Raw genomic sequence first — 16,026 nt, forward strand, 5'->3', positions numbered from 1 at the left:
CAGTCAGATAGCAGAGGAGGAGGGGGCTGCAGAGAGCAGAGGAACTAGGCCCCAGAGAGTAGAGGGAGAAGTGAGGGAAAACAGGAAAGAGGGACCAGAAAGTATGGGAGAGGCAGCTTGGGCATCAGGGGTGGGCACAAGGAGACGGGTATTAGTGGAGAAGAGAGCCCTCCGGATCCCAAAGCCTGGTGAAATGAATAGCTCCCCATTCTCCATGGGCCTTGCAGGCTACACTAGTATGTGCACAGATCAGGGCCCATCCAGTCCCTCACACTTGGGCAGGAGGAAGTCACCTCAGCGACCATTTCTGTCCCCTTTGCACCTTTGTAGTTTTCCAGTCCCGTAGAGCCTCAGATCTACCCTCCTCAAGATCTGCCCCTCTCCTGTGCTCCGGGCAACCCAGGCCACCTGCCATCCTCAATCGGCTCCCAGCAAACTTGGTGAGAGGTGGGCACCGGAGCACAGACCGGGTGATCTGGGGAGGGCTTGGCCCTGGATCTGAAGTGTCACCATTGGTGAGGCCAAGGCTTATCTGAGGCCTGACAGCAGGTCTCTGCCAGAGTCAGGCCTGCTGGCTCCCGGGGACTTACCTTCACACCATCGTTCTTCTTGTTTCCTCCGCTCTTCCCTCCTGTGGAGGAGAGAAAGTAGAGGGTTAGCAACACCAGGCAAGGCACCAGGGCCCACAGCGTGAGGAAGAGCAGCATTTGCAGGCAGCAGAGCAGCCGGGCCGAGAGTAGTGGAGGGTGCACTGTCGGAACAGAGTCGGCTTGGCGACCAGTGAGAGACTTCCTCCTCCTTCCACGTGCCGTCTTCCACCGTCTACTCCCTCGTCAACAACCCACAGAGTGGGCCTGGGATCCCCAGTTCTCAGCAATCTCAGGGATAGCCCTGTGACTTTGGGGCTTGGAGAGGTGTCCAGCGTGTCCCGGGACAGAAGGGTTGCTGTTTCAGCCTGGGGATTCCCTCTGGATTCCTGTCACCAATGCTGGTGGTGGCCAACTCAGAAGCCTGCAGCCTGATTGAGAGCTGGAAGCTCCCTGCTTTGGCCCCCACCTGCCCTGGCCCTCTCTAATTTTAGCCCCATGCTGTTGCTGAGGTCATGTGTCAGCCCTGCCTACTCACTCTGGACAGCTGCGGACTGCATTTTGCTGGTGACGAGAAGCAGATGTCCCCCTGCTGAGGCCCACCCCTGCCAGAGTACTCATTCCCTGCCTTTCTTCTCAATCAGTATAGGTCTAATGAAGCTCAACCTCTGGAATCCCATTGCGGGGCTGGCTGAGTCCCAGTGATAGACAAACCCAGCCACGGCTCTCACGGAAGCTTGCACCATGCTTTCCCTCACCTCCCTCGTTTCCTGGCTGGAGCCCTGGCAGTGAGCATGAGCCAGAACCAGAAGGTAGCATGAACGCCCAGCCCTGCCCTGCTGTGTTATCTGTACACTTCAGACTTTTAAAAAATGCCTTAAAGAGACATGGCTCTATGAAGCGCTTAGCGTAGCATTCAGGGTATATACAGTCGGTGCCCAGTTACAGCTATGATTAGTCCTTCTCCTGGAAGCCCTAAGAGGGTGAACTGGGCATGGGGTGGGGACACCGATGGCTCAGGGGCTCTGAGAGATGAGCTCCCAGATACCCTCTCAGTCCCTGTAGAACTTCCCCTGTGACCTGTCAAAACTCCCAAGGGGTAGAGGTCATTTCTGTGTGCCGAGCCTGAAAGGATTTGTGTCTGTCTCTTCAGGCTGCACGAGTGGATCCAGAATGAACAGCAGGGGAGCGTGTTCTCCTTGGAAACTCTCGGTTCCAGTCCAGTGTTAGACAGGTCTGTGTTCAATGTAGCCAGACCCTGGTTTTCTGTTCAGAATGGGCCCAGGCTGGCCCCGACTCACTGTGTGACCTCGTTCTGATCTTCCTGCCTCTATTTCCTGAGTCCTGGGATTACGGCCATGTGCCAACACACACACACACACACACACACACACACACACACACACACACACACATATTGCTGTTGGGTTTGGGTTTTGTTATTGTTTGTTTGATTGCTTTTTTGTTGCTGTTGTTTTGTTTGTACCTAGACAAGATCTCCTGGCTGTTCTGGAACTTGTTTTTTGTAGACCAGGCTAGCCTTGAGTTTTATTTGGAACTGGAGATGGGCTTCATGCATTTTGGGCAAGCACTCGACCATCCAAGCTACATCCCTATCTCCCAGACTGATTATCAAAAGATCACAAAAATCTGGAGTGGGGGTGGGGGTCTGTAAAAATCTCTCTTTTTTTTTAAGTTGATGTGTATGTCTTGTGTGCACATGTAGAGGGTAATATTGGATACCTTGATCATGCTTTTCCTTTTTTTTTTTTTTTTTTTGACTGGATCTCACAATATAGCTCTGGCTAGAACTTGCTATGTAGAGCAGGCTGGTCTCAGACTCAGAGATCCACTTGCTTCTCTGCCTCCTGAGTGCTGGGATTAATTAAAGGCACACACCACCAGCTCCTCATGTTTTGAAACAGGGTTTCTCATTAAGCCCAGGGTTTACCGATCTGCTAGACTACTGGTCAGCTAGCCCTGTCTCCTAGTTGTTGAGATTACAGGTGGGTACAGACATATCTAGCTTTTCACATGGGTGCTAGGGATCTGAACTCAGTTCCACATGTTTGCCCAGTAAGCCGTCTCCCACGGATTCATTTCCCCAGCTCTCAAATCTTCTGATTTTTAATAGTTAGAAATCTATTCCCCAATTTTTCTTTTATTTCTTTTTTCTCTCTCTTCTTCTTGTTTTTTTTTTTTTTTTATTGGAAACCAAAGACAGGTCCAAAAGTCCTTCTTTAAAAAAAAAAAAAAAAGATTTATTTAAATATTTATGTATGCTTGTGTGAATTTATGTGTCCCACATGTGTACAGGACCCCATGAAGGCCAGAAGAGACCATTAGATTCCCTGGAATTGGAGGCAGTTGTGAGCCTCCGTGTAAGTTCTGAAATTATGTCTGAGTCATGGTTAAGAGTAATAAATGCTCCCAAATTCTGAAGTTAGCATTCCCCACAAACAAACAAACAACCACTTTTTACACAGCCCTGGCTTACAGAGCCATAGGCCCCATTCTGTGGGCTTTGAGACTGGTATTTTCCAGTCTATAATTGTAAAACAAAAAAACAAGACAAAACAAAACAAAAAAACCAAGCAAACCCTCTATCCCTACACCTTTCAGTGGTCAGTGAAAGGAATGGCCAGAACCATGTCTCAGGAGAGTTCAGTGTGGATGAAGCCCATATCTAAAGCTAGCCTTGCCCTTTGCAGATGGTCATCGGATAGGTGGACCCTCCTAGGGGACCCAGGCCTACACCCTGCTCAGAAGTGACCCCTGGCTTCAGTGGGCCTGTCTGTCTGTGTAGCTGTCTGAGCTGGCCTAGGCCCGGCGCCAAGACCCCTTTAGTGAACCCTGTCTCTTCCACTGTCTGCTCCGCTGCCCAGGACTCCCTAGGGAGAGGCTTTAAGCGGCACTGGCCTGTCACTAACCCATGTGCCGAGAAGAGCTGCTAAGCTCTGACAATAATCCCTTTCCCTCCCGTTTGGAGCCTAATGCCCAAGTACTTGGGCTCTCCCTGCCTGGGAGTTTCCTGCCCTGGTCTACTGGGTAACCCCACTGATTTAAAAGCTCCCGCTGTGAGTTGCTCAGACCTGTGCTGAAGACAGGCTCTGCCTCCCTTGAGTTCTGGAACCAGGGTGGAGACAGAGCACAGGTTCCTATGCTTCTGTCAGCTTCACATGGAAAAAGGAGATAGCCCTCCCAGCTTTGTAATGAGACAGACAACCTGAGGTGAAGCTAAGGGCCTAGAAGATTTATTTCTAACATGACTGCTCCCTGGGTCTGGCTCCTTCCTGCTGGACTAGACTCCAATAGCTGTCTTTCCCTCTAGCTGGCCTGGCCTGAGAACCCCAGTGCTGCTGTAGACTGGGGCACCAGACTGAACCTTTAATTAGGCATTGGTTTGCTAGTTTTTGATTTCTCTTCTTCCCTTTCTTCATGCTGATTGCGGTGGGTGAGCTAAACCTGGATCATGGTGTCCTCTGCAGCTCTGTCTCTGGGAACACCCAGCTACCCAACAGTGTAATGGCATCCAGCAGACCCGTGCAGGATGTACTGGGGACTCTAGCCCCACCACCTACCGGAGAAGTTCCTGGTGGCCAGCATGGTGGTGAGGATGGCTCCCTGCAACAAACAAGAGGGGCCCAAGAAAAGGCACAGGTGAGGGGAGGAGCGGAGATGGGAACAGAAGGACATGGGGAAGAAAAGGCAGTGTGCCCTTCAGAGACAAGTCAAAGGCCCTCCCCCACCCCTCCACTTGACTACATACCACCCTCTAACCCAGAGCCCATCCACTCTCCCTGGAGAAAGTAGCCTTGGCAGGCACAGCTCTTGAGACAGACATTAGGTCCCATGGCCTGGCCAAAACTAAAGGACTCAAGCACTCTCTGGCAGAGGCTCTTAAAGGCTACAGAAGTTTCCCACTTGGGTTGGGAAGGCAGACAATTCTTGTGCAGCTAGGCTCAGAGGAGCTGGCTCTAGAATCAGTCCTTCCTTCCATGGCCCCTGGACCAGACCAGGAGGATATTAACTTGGAGACGCCCTCTGTGCTGGTGAAGGGCTGGAAAACCATGGCCCATCCTATCCTTGTGTTATCTCATTAAGACCTGACTCGGACCATCTCCAAATCCAACTGCCCCTAACGTTGGGAATCGCTGATGTCCACACTTGGAAACTTCCTCTGGGACACTTCCCACTGGGGTGAGAGTGAGATTCAGTTCACCTGACATTGAGCCACACCTTCGGCCTGGGTCACCATCCTGAGATCTTTCCAGGTCTGGAAACAGTGGGTAAGGGGGTTCCCAGTGAGCCAGGGCCTCCACCTCAACCCTCGTTGCCTCATCAGGCACTGACAGCTATCTATATTATAGAGCCTTCCTGAGTGCAGGACCTGCTCAGCCCACCTCGAGGCCATAGTGGCTTTCTCAGGCCTTCCAACCTGTCTCTGGAGCACTCATCTACTCCTCCATGCTCGACAACTGGGCTCTTTCTCTCAACTGCAGTTTCAGGTCTGGTCATGTGTTGCCCCATTCCTCCTCTCTTAAGCCATTCCTGGTCCCCCTAGAAAGTAGTGCTCACACTTGCAAACATCTGTACCGGCCATCCTTCTATCTGGAACATCTCCCCACTGTCACTGTACACCTGACTGTTGTGAAGAGTCAACTCAAATGCCACTGCCTCCAGGAAGGCCATTTGAGATTCTTCCCAGAATCCTCCAGGCCAGGGAAGGTCATCATCCCGGTATGTTGCCCACCACTAGGCATGGTACTCACCATGCCCCAGCAGAGTCCTGCTTGTCTGCCCTCTCAGCCAGAGTGCGGGCAGGATGGGATGGGGTCAGATATGCTGCTCACTCCTCCAGACCCCTTGGGGGCCAGCATGCAAGAACGTCCAGTAAACATAGGTGAAAGCGATGAAGAAAAGAGCTAGTGAGCCCAGGGTTGCCAGGGATATGGACAGGTTACCTTCAGTTTTCTCCGGGCGTTGAACTTCTTCAGGCAGTCCACGGTCTCCTGTCTGTGCATGCAGGAGGCCACGGTGGAGCGATGCTAGAAAGAGAGGAAGAACTTGTGTAAGGGGAAGGCCAGTGGCACAACAGACCGACCTAATATCATTCAAGCAGAAGCGTGGCCATATCTTAAGGAGGACGATCCTTCATTCTGCTACGTGGTGTAGGATGGTCAGGATGGGAGCACCAGTAAGTCAATGCCAGTGACACTCCCAATAGATGCCAACCCAGAATATCTCTCATTTCTATATTGTCCAGAGACCCACAGTGAGCCAGAGATTCTCAGAGAAGGCCCCCTCAAACCCACAGTGGACCCGGAGAGACTAGGCCTCCGGGTGGGTGTGGCTGATAAAGGCTCACCGAGATCCATGGGTGCTTGAGAGCCTCGGCTGCCGTAATGCGTTTGGATGGGTTGATGGTCAGCATCTTATTGATCAGATCCTTGGCTTCCGGGGTGACAGTGTCCCATTCTGGTGATGGAAACTGGAAGGGGCAGAGGGGCCAGGTTTGCCTAGCCTGCCCCAGGCCACCCCTGCGATCCTCCAGCCCCTGACTGGCAGGGGAGCAGGCAGGGGTTCTCATGCCCAAACACTCAGGTATCCACGAAGTACTTAGAAACATGGGTGCCAGAGCCAGACTGCTACCCTTGAGTCTCACACACTAAGCCTCTGTCCTTAACCTCCCTATGTGTATACTGAAGAGTAAGACCAGTAACTATGTCATAGATCGAGGTGATGGTTTTGTGATAACTACAGGTCAAACATTCAGAAGAATGATACATAAAGGCTCAGTGGTTTATTAATATATGGAAGAGACAAAAAGCATGTCTCAGAGTCAGCTGTGGCAGGACACAATGATCATCTCAGGCTCGTGGGAGGTGGGGACAGGACAATAGGAGTCCTTGGCTACACAATTGGCTCTCAGACCAGGCTGGTCTCATGAGACATCTTTTGAATATTAACTAATTATGAATATATAAGTAAATAAATAAAATGCTTGGGGCCTGACCCTTGCTTCTACCTTCTAGTGCCCCATGGGATAAACTTCATGACTTCTAGACCCTAATCGTTAGGCACCGTGTGGTCATAGCCTGGCTCTGACGGTCAGTCTTGGGGCATCCCTGGACTTTATCCTCTGCAGTGGTAGAGAGTGGTGGTGTGTCCTCAGATCTCTGGCCTCTTAGGCCACTGGCTCTCACCAGAAGGGGAGCATCAGCCGGAGAGGGGAACAACACTCACATCATAGGCACCAGCTTTGATCTGCTGGTACAGGCGGTGCTGGTCCTCGTCCCAGAATGGGGGATACCCAACCAGCAAGATATACAGGATGACGCCTGGGGAGAGGAGCAGGAGAGGAAAGATGAAGCAGGGGAGTGGTGGAAAGTGGACCAGGACCTATAGGCCAGGATGGCTGGGAGACAAACAGGCCTTCCAGATGGACTTACCACAGGCCCACAGGTCCACAGGCTTCCCGTACGGGTCCTTCCGCAACACTTCTGGGGAGAGGTATCCAGGAGTCCCTGCGAACCCTGCTCCCCAGACACACAGACAGGCAGACACACACACAGAGGTTGGCACGTGAGTAGCCTGGAGCAAGACCCTGCAGGAGAGGGGACGAGGATAGCCCTGGAGCTGGAGAACACAGCCCTGCCCCAAAGCTGGGGTTGTACTGTGCCAACCCAGGGGCCTTGGTAAGCTGGTGAGGCCTACATACCAGACTGGGACCAACAGACAGGTATATATCACACCTACATTCTACTCCCCACTCCATCCGGAGCCTCGGGTAGACCACAGTAATCAATCACAGAGCACCTTTTTCCCTGGGTTTCAACTTTCACTGTACCCGTTACCTACCACTTGCTGGTGGCCTTTAAGAGCTGATCTACTGCCCACAACCCATACCCTGCTCACGGGATGTTGAGGAGATGTCAGAGCCTTGTTCCTAATTCTGACTAACTCTTGTGCATGCATGTGCATATGTGACGTGTGTGTTTTCCAGGCCTTAGTTTCCTGATCTATCAAACAAAGAATTAGAAGGTCTTACCTTTAATATTTCTTAATATTGAGAGGATTGTTGGAAAAATGAACACCAAGATTATCTTAATTAGATACCTTAACTGTCGTCTCAAGAGCAGTTACTAGTTGCTGCGGATGTGTGTTAAGCATTGGACTGGGCACACATGTCACATGCCTGCTCTTAGTTACCCTCGTGGATCCCCTGAGAAACATGCTACTGTCCTCTGCTAAGCGACTAGGAAAACAAGATTTGGTTAAAACCGCACACCTTGTGAGTAGCGGAGTCAGGATCTGAACCTGGAACTCTGGTTCTTGTTTGTCTTTGTTTTGTTTCAAGGCACAGTGTCATATCTGTAGCCCAGGCTGGCCTTGAACTCTCAGTTATTCTGTTTCTACCTTCCAAGTGCTGGGATTAGAGGCAGGTGCCACCACATCCAGCTTAAGAGTTCTGAGTCTCAACTACTGGCCACTATTGTTCAGTAAGATGTATCCAGATAGAAAAACATGTCCCATTATTACCAATCCCAAGGCATGCTGGGACATTTGCCTTCAAGCACCAGGGCTCCATACCTGACAATTTCTCCTGACCTTTCCTAAGCTGCTTAGCCTGTATGTCCCTCCTCTGTGACACCCAGTATCCAGGGGTAAGGGGAAACCCACAGAGTTCCCACCAAAGTGTAAGTGAATGCTCTCACAAACAAGATATAGCAGCTGGTTAATGATGGCCCTGTTCCCATACCTAGTCCTGACATAGAGGTTGACACTGCCCACTGGCCCAGAGGCTGGCTGGGTACAATCTGTATTTCCTGGGTCCTACATGGCCAAACAGCCATCTCATCTTAGGCAGAGGGTTCCCGGGGGGGCACATATGTCACCCAAAGTCTGCCCCTCCCCTCCCTGCCACCCCACACCCCACTCACCAAACCATGCCTGCTGCTCCCCCTCAACCTCTATGGCCAGGCCAAAGTCTGCCAGCTTCACAGCCGCACCCTTGAGCTTCGAGGCCAGCAACAGATTCTCAGGCTTCCCAGGACCAGGAAGGGAGAGAGAGAAGGAGGGGCCAAGAGATAGTCAGTAGTTTCAGAACCTCACTGGCCTCCAGGGCACACAGGAAGAATGGCTGAATGGCCCAGGGTTTCACCCCCTCCCACACCTCCAGACCTGAGTTTTTGTGCCCAAGAGGGGGGACTGTGGCAAGACCCACATCATTTGCAACAGAAGGATTCTCCCCAGGGTTGAAGCTGTGGCCAAGGGGAGCTGAAACAGACTACAGTGGTACCACCTAACCTCATTCAGAAGGTGGCAGCATCATTTAGTATCAGCACAGTGGTGTGGTCCACCATCGATCTCCCACAAGTCACGATAGTGACCTCAGAACAGGTACCTTGCTTCCTACAGTGACCTTCTTCTACCCCTAGAAACAGTCGTGCAGTGGCCTTTGTATCCCATGTGTTTCCTATATGACTTGTTCACCTCCCAAGTATCTCTGTCCTGTTCTCAGCCTCATGTCAAGCCCTCCAAAGAGCTCACTCTCACCCACCCTAGGCTCTCTCCAGTCCACCCTAGCACCTGTTGTTAACCATGTGTTCATCGTGTGTACAAGATAGAGAAAGTAGGGCTTCTTTTTTTTTTTTTTTTTTTTTTCATACATTTTTACCCTCCCCTTCTCCCTCTCCCTCCAGCTCTGCTCTCTCTGGCCCAAAGGCTTATTTATTTATTATATGTAAATGCACCAGAGCTGTCTTCAGACACCCCATAAGAGGGCATCAGATCTCATTATAGATGGTTGTGAGCCACCATCTGGTTGTTGGGATTTGAACTCAGGACCTCCAGAAGAGCAATCAGTGCGTTTAACTGCTGAGCCATCTCTCCAGCCCGAAAGTGGGGCTTCTGTGTGTGTGTGTGTGTGTGTGTGTGTGTGTGTGTGTGTGTGTGTGTGAGAGAGAGAGAGAGAGAGAGACTGACTGAGACTTGTCACGGCTGTAAAATGGTAGGTGTCGGAATGAAGGTAAAGGCTTACTCCATCTTAAAGACAATAAGGCTTGGATGTTTGGCCATGATTGACATGGGGAAAAGGCCATGTTTAACTTTGGACTATGAATGACCACTCACAGCTAGCGTCCCTGGAAGTCCTGCTGGGGAAAGGGTGAGGACCAGAGTAGACACCAGCTGTCTCCATAGAGACAGGAAGTTTGAGCACTGGGGCTTCAGGCTCATAAAGCAGGACCTAAATCATGGCTCTTTACACACCTAGACACCGTGCTGAAAGGCATGCATCTCTTGGCTGAAAGACAATGGGGCTTGGATGTGGGACCATAGTTGACAAACAGAGTGTGTGTGTGTGGGGGGGTGGCTTCTGGGGCATCAAGGCTGCTGCCTCTGTCTTGGGGCCCCAAATTCTTCCACTTGCTAGGGCTTCTTCTTATCACCTTGAGAGTAGACAAAGAGGAGCTAAGAGTATGGATTCCACACTTAAGACCATCTCAGCTTGTGGGATAATGGCTAGTCTTTCTTTCTTTCTTTCTTTTTCTTTCTTTCTTTCTTTCTTTTTTTTTTTTTGTTTGTTTATTTATTTATTTATGTGAGTACACTATAGCTGTCTTCAGACACACCAGAAGAGGGCATCAGATCCTATTACAGATGGTTGTGAGCCACCACGTGGTTGCTGGGAACTGAACTCAGGACATCTGGAAGAGTAGTCAGTGCTCTTAACCGCTGAGCCACCTCCCCAGCCCCTACAGCCTCAGCTTTTAATTCCAGTGCTGCCACTGCTGCAAGGGAACCTGGCCAAACGATTTTCCTTCTCTGATGGTTGGTTTCCTCTCAGAGAAAAGGGACAGATGCCTGACGTGTAATAGCATGGTGCTTAGGCATGTAAACAGCTCTGTGAACACCAGGCCCCAGTGCTTAAACTTCCTGCTGGGTGCTGGGCTGAAGCACTCCATAGAGAGAGGCAGCTTCTATCTACTCTGGCTCCCTTTCCCCAGCAGAACTTTCAGGGGCCCTACCAGACCTTACACAGTCCAAAGTTAGCCTTGGCCCAAAGAAATATGGTCCTTCCGCTTGGCTTGGTGAGGCCTCCTTTGTCCTCAGGGGCTGCGTTCCCAACATGTCCCTTTGTCCTCAAGGGCTGTGTTCCCAACATGTCCCATGTCTCAGTAGTGTCCTGCCCTGATTTGATGAATATACCGCTAATTAGAGATTCCAGAGTGGCCTAAATCTGGGCCGCTTCTCAGCTCTCACACTTCCTCTTCCTGAGCATGGTCTGTTGCCATAACAACAGCAGACCCTTTGGGGAAAGCCCTCAGACTGAGACCTTGTTCCTGGGCCCACCTTCTTGTCATCAAGGTACCAAGAACTCACCTAGGGCACAGGTGAGACTTCAAAGAGGACCTAAGGTAGTAAGAGGTAAGGAGCCTTTTGGAACACTGTCCCCTGAAGGACAGGGACTGGCTGGTTGTTCACCATGAAAGTTATCCAGGCTCAGAAGGCTTGGAGTCAGTCCTGGTGGAAATGGGGGTTTGCAGCCCTGGGAAGCCTGAGGAGCATTTCTCAATGACTCTGGGGCTCCCCCAAATCCTTTTGCATTCCTAACTGGGGGTTGTAGGCAGTGTCCACAGTGAATATAAGCAAAGTGTGTATGTGTATGTGTGTGTGGGGGGGGTCTTGCCAGGGCTACCCCATAGGATGTCAGCACAGTCACTGATGGCCAAGGTCTCTGGACACCTGTCATGCCTGCCCTAGAGGGGTTGCTGCTGAAGCTGACTGGTTTAAGTAGCTTTCTGGATCTAGATGGTGAGAGTGAAAGCAAGCCAGCAATCCCTGTCCTTGCTCAGACTCCACTGAAATGCATATCCTTGGCAAACCCTTTATATTCTCTCCGTCTGCTTCCTGTTCTGTAAGATGGGGGTTCTGTGAGTTACTATGCCAAGGCCGTGAGGCTGGCACAGGAGACCCACAGGTCCATACTTACTGCCATGTAGCCCATGACAATGCTAGACAGACTTTCAAATGTTATTCCTTTCCTTCAGATGAGCAAAAGGTGGCACAGAGCCCCCTATCCCCAGCCCTGTTTTCCTCCTCTGCCCAACAGAGATCCAGGAGCAAGAGTATCAGGGTGTCTCCATCCCAGGAATTTTGTAGTTTCATTTGGTAGCTTCATCAATGGGGGCAGAGGTTACCATGACAACCCCTTCTGTAAGGAAGCTGAGTCTCTTGCAAGATAGTCCCACCCAGGAGTTGAAAGTGCCCAATGGTTAAGAATGCTCCTCCAGAGGACCAGGGTTTGAATCGTAGTGCCCACATAAAGGTGTGCAAAGTGTCTGTAACCCCAGTTCAAGGGGGTCTGATGCCCTTTTCTGGCCTCCACGGGCACCAGGCATGCATGTGGTGCACACAGGCACACACAGGCGCGCGCGTGCGCGCGCACACACACACACACACACACACACACACGTGACGCACATACAAGCATTCTGGCAAAACACTCATATACAAAAAGTAAGTAAATCTTAAAAAGAAAGAAAGAAAGAAAGAAAGAAAGAAAGGAAAGGAAAGGAAAGGAAAGGAAAGGAAAGGAAAGGAAAGGAAAGGAAAGGAAAGGAAAAGCCAAGTAGCTGGAAGGCAGCAGAAAGAGCTTCACTTCCTTCCCAACCCACAGGGCAGCCTCAGTCTAAATGCCTCACCTTCCTGGTACAAAACATGGGGCTAGACCCCCTGGAGGTCCTACCTCCCCAGCTCAGTTTCCTGAGCTGTCAGTCTGGACAGCTGGAAAACACAGCCACCCACCTCAAGGAGGAGAAATGAAAGGAATTCCGGGAATGCTGATTCAGTGGGCCGAGGCCCCAGATGGAAGGAATCTGGGAGAGAAGGGAGTGCAGAGGCAGGGGACCTGTGAAAGCTGCTTCTCCGGGGTTACTCACCTTCAGGTCACGATGCACCACCCCCATCTGGTGACAGTGCAGCACAGCCTCCAGGATCTGTTGGATACAGTGGCTGGAGAGAAAGGAGGAAGGGTCAGGCCCCTTGGGAAGCTGACTTCGGGCAAGGGCACCCTAACTCCAGGCACCTCTACCCAGCTGCAGCCGGTACTCACCTGGCATCAGCCTCACTGTAATACTCCCGGGCCACAATATCTTCAAACAGCTCCCCACCAGTGACCCTGGGGAGACAGGTATGGAGTCACGCTCTGACTGAGACTCCAGGAGCCATGTGCCCTGGAGGAACCTTCTGGAAATCATCTGAGAAGGGCAGGGCTGGGGACCTTAGAACCTCAATCCCCAAAGGAAGAACTGGATCACGAAGGCCCCTGCAGCCACCCTGTTCCTGTCTTCTGACACAAGCAGCCTTCCCTTACCCATCTCTCAGCCTCACTGGACCCAGACTGGTGGGGACAGTAACTCAGAAGCAATCCCTGGGTTTACGAGGCTCCTGGAAGCTGTGGGCTGTTTGGTTTCTCACTTAACTTATTTTTACACTTTTCTATTTATGTTTAAATATTTTTCTTATTTTTTTAATTGAGTGGGAGCTATGAAGATTTCCCATGTGCTCCTGTCCCGGCTTCTGAACATCACTGTGTTTTACAGACCAGACAAGCATCCTCACTGATTCTCACTGGCCCACCCAGGAACAACTGAAGCCTGCCCTTTCCTTACTGCTCTGACAAACCAGATTTCAAAATGAAACTTGATACCCCCACCACGAACGGCAAGGCGGCAGCATCACTGGCCACAAATAGAGAAGCAAAAAATAAACTGATGGTGCTGGCTGGGATGCAGCTGGTGTTTTAAGCAGAAAGACCAGCTTGTGCAGCCTTGGGAGAGGCCCACTGGACAGCCTAAGAGCACTCAGAACCCCTCAGATCAAAGAGTCCATAATTGTCATCCCTGCTCAGGCACCCTTCTCCCACTGCATATCAGGTTGTGAATGGAAAGACTCACAGATCGAAGATAAGGTAGTGGTGCCCCTCCTCGGAGATGCTGTCATGGAGTCGGACTGTGGGCAGGGTCAAAAGCAGCTGGTTACACAGGGGTTCGCTGCTCTCCACCCCCACTATTCCTGTCAGACTCCCAGAGCCACCGTCTCAACCCGCAGTCCCGGAACACAGACTTTGATAAAAGCAAGTGGAAGGGATTTACTACACCAAGACCTCCAGCATTACTGAAGGAAACTGGGTGTACAGACTGAAGATCTCTGTGTGTCAACTTGATCCTCTCTCTGCTCCAAGCCTCAGTTTCTGGGTAAGCCAGAGTGGTAAAAAGAAAGACAGAGACAACAACAACAGATTGTGACTCCAGTCTCTGTACAAGCGCAGCTGTGTGACGGTGGGTGGGCAGGTTGCTGGGTCTGAGCCTGGTTTCTTCTCATTTAGACATTGCAACCTTGTTTCAATAGTCCCAAGAAGTGCACAGCCTTAACCACTCAGGGCAGGCCCTGGACTGAAATCCCTGCTCTGCTTCTAGGCTGAGAGACAATAGCGTTTCCTGGGGCTGGAGAGAGACAGCAGTTGGTTCCTGAACTCTGATTTGTCATCTCTTCACACCTCATTTCCCAGGAACAGAGGCAAGGCTCCCAGGAGCCCAGAGCTTCCTAAATTGCTCAGCTTTTAAAAGGAAGGCCCGTGGCCTAGGACTGATTCTTGAAAGCTATGGCATGTCAGTCAAGGACCAGTTCTCACAGGCTGGAGTGCCCACTCTTCTCTGTGTCATAGACACAGTGTAGGGGAGAGCTGGCCGAGACAATGGGGACCCTTCTGCACAATGCAAGTCACACAGCTGTTGGAATGATTTGGCAGTTATCACCCACTGGCTTGGAATGTTCTCCAAATTATGTCGTTTAGTGAAAAAAGCAAAGTGTAAAGCTTTGGTGTTTTTCCTAAGAAGATGTCTGAGCTTAGGCATGATTTGGGTCTTTCTGGGAAGATGTGGAGAGTCGGGCAACAGGAAGCCTGTAAGGTGTCATGGGGAGACAGACTTTCTTCTCATTGGAAACCCCTAGCATTGGCACACAATATCACAGCACCCTTGAGTGGTTCATGGCACTCAGACTTGCACATAAACTTGGTGGGCTGAGAAGCAACTCCTGAATGGAGAATGCCCTAGGAGGAAGGAGATAGCCACCCAGCAGAGACAGAAAATGGTGGAGTGAAGAGTGGTTTACACAGACTTAAATGAATGTTACACATTTTGTTTTGTTTTGTTTTGTTTTCTCTTTTTATAGTGTAGGGGATTAAATAAAGCAAAAAAAAAAAAAAAAAATGTGTTCAACCACTTCTACCACTGAACTGCATCCCCAAGACCTTTGTCATTGTTGCTGTGTGTTTTTAGAAAGGGTCTCCTTGTGTAGCTCAGGCTAACCTCAAATTCACAATCCTCCTGCCTCCCAAGTGCTAGGATCCCAAGCACTGTACCTGCAATGTTAACCAAAATGTGAAGGCACTCTCTTTTAAAGTTTTGGTTTTGGTTTTGTTTTTTTTATGTGCCTCTGTGTGTGTGCACACGTGAGTACAGGTACCAGCAGAGGCCAGAGGCATCAGATCCTGTGGAACCAGAGTTTCAGGTGGTGGTGAGATAGACACCTGATGTGGGTGTTGAGAACTTATATCAGGTCCTCTGCAAGAGCAGTAACTGTTCTTAATCCCTGTGTTGTCTCCCTACCTGGGGGGGGGGGGCATTCTTAAACGATGATAAAAAGCTGTTATTGTTTTGAGTGTGAAGTGTCTCCCAAGAAGGCTCATGTGTTAAAGGCTTGATCCCCAGTGAGCAGCGCTGGGGTGGAGGGGAGGTGTGATTGGATCATGAGGGTATTAACCCCACTGAATTGATTTATGCTTCCATTGAGGAGTTCATAGCTGAATTATCAGGAGGTAGAGCATGAGATTCGAGTATCTTCAAATGCTCTTCCCCTTCCCAAACTATTCATTAAATCCTCAGGTTTTAAGTAGCCCTGGCCTATTCTGGCATGGGCATGGGACTTCTAGAGTGTACCTATCAAAAGCAGTACCCAAGCAGGAACCAAGAGGCAAAGGGTCTACAGGCGTAGCTGGGCTAGCCTGTGCTGAGAACTCCTCCTCCACCCCTGAGACAGGGCACTGGACACAAGAGCTTATCTACCTTTGCCTGGACTTGCCAAGCAAGCTGAGATCGCGTGAGCTTTTCCCAGGCATGGAGTCCTCTGGGTTTCTGTACCACATCTATATCATGCCAGGCTTCTCTGACAAGAGTTCATCAGCTTGGGGTAAGCTGTGAGGCAAGGTTAGGGTCTTTCCAGCCCCCCCAGCAGAAGCTCATGGCTCCTCTGAGATCCTTCTGGCTACCTGCTCAGCTCTGCTCCCTGTGAGGAGCCATGTTTACCCAAGCCCATTCCTATCCTTATTTCTCCTGACAGCCTCAGAGCCTGGGAAGAGGTCTGGACATGT

The 16,026-nt window shown here is 50.7% G+C and overlaps 1 protein-coding gene across 2 annotated transcripts in view; it reads right to left on the reverse strand.

The window, feature by feature from the left end:
• The window catches only part of Camk2a (calcium/calmodulin dependent protein kinase II alpha), a 61,038-nt gene that overhangs the window by 20,813 nt on the left and 24,199 nt on the right, over positions 1-16,026 (reverse strand). For both annotated transcript variants that reach the window (XM_034517796.2, XM_034517797.2), the window contains exons 4-13: positions 13,550-13,604; positions 12,706-12,771; positions 12,533-12,605; positions 8,531-8,633; positions 7,040-7,123; positions 6,834-6,928; positions 5,956-6,078; positions 5,552-5,635; positions 4,169-4,211; positions 591-631 (exon numbers count right to left, since the gene is read on the reverse strand). In XM_034517796.2, the coding sequence (XP_034373687.1) occupies positions 591-631; positions 4,169-4,211; positions 5,552-5,635; positions 5,956-6,078; positions 6,834-6,928; positions 7,040-7,123; positions 8,531-8,633; positions 12,533-12,605; positions 12,706-12,771; positions 13,550-13,604 (767 nt within the window). The remainder of the gene's footprint in view (positions 1-590; positions 632-4,168; positions 4,212-5,551; positions 5,636-5,955; positions 6,079-6,833; positions 6,929-7,039; positions 7,124-8,530; positions 8,634-12,532; positions 12,606-12,705; positions 12,772-13,549; positions 13,605-16,026) is intronic.

This window comes from Arvicanthis niloticus, chromosome 14 (genome assembly GCF_011762505.2).
Source record: "Arvicanthis niloticus isolate mArvNil1 chromosome 14, mArvNil1.pat.X, whole genome shotgun sequence".
NCBI lineage: Eukaryota > Metazoa > Chordata > Mammalia > Rodentia > Muridae > Arvicanthis > Arvicanthis niloticus.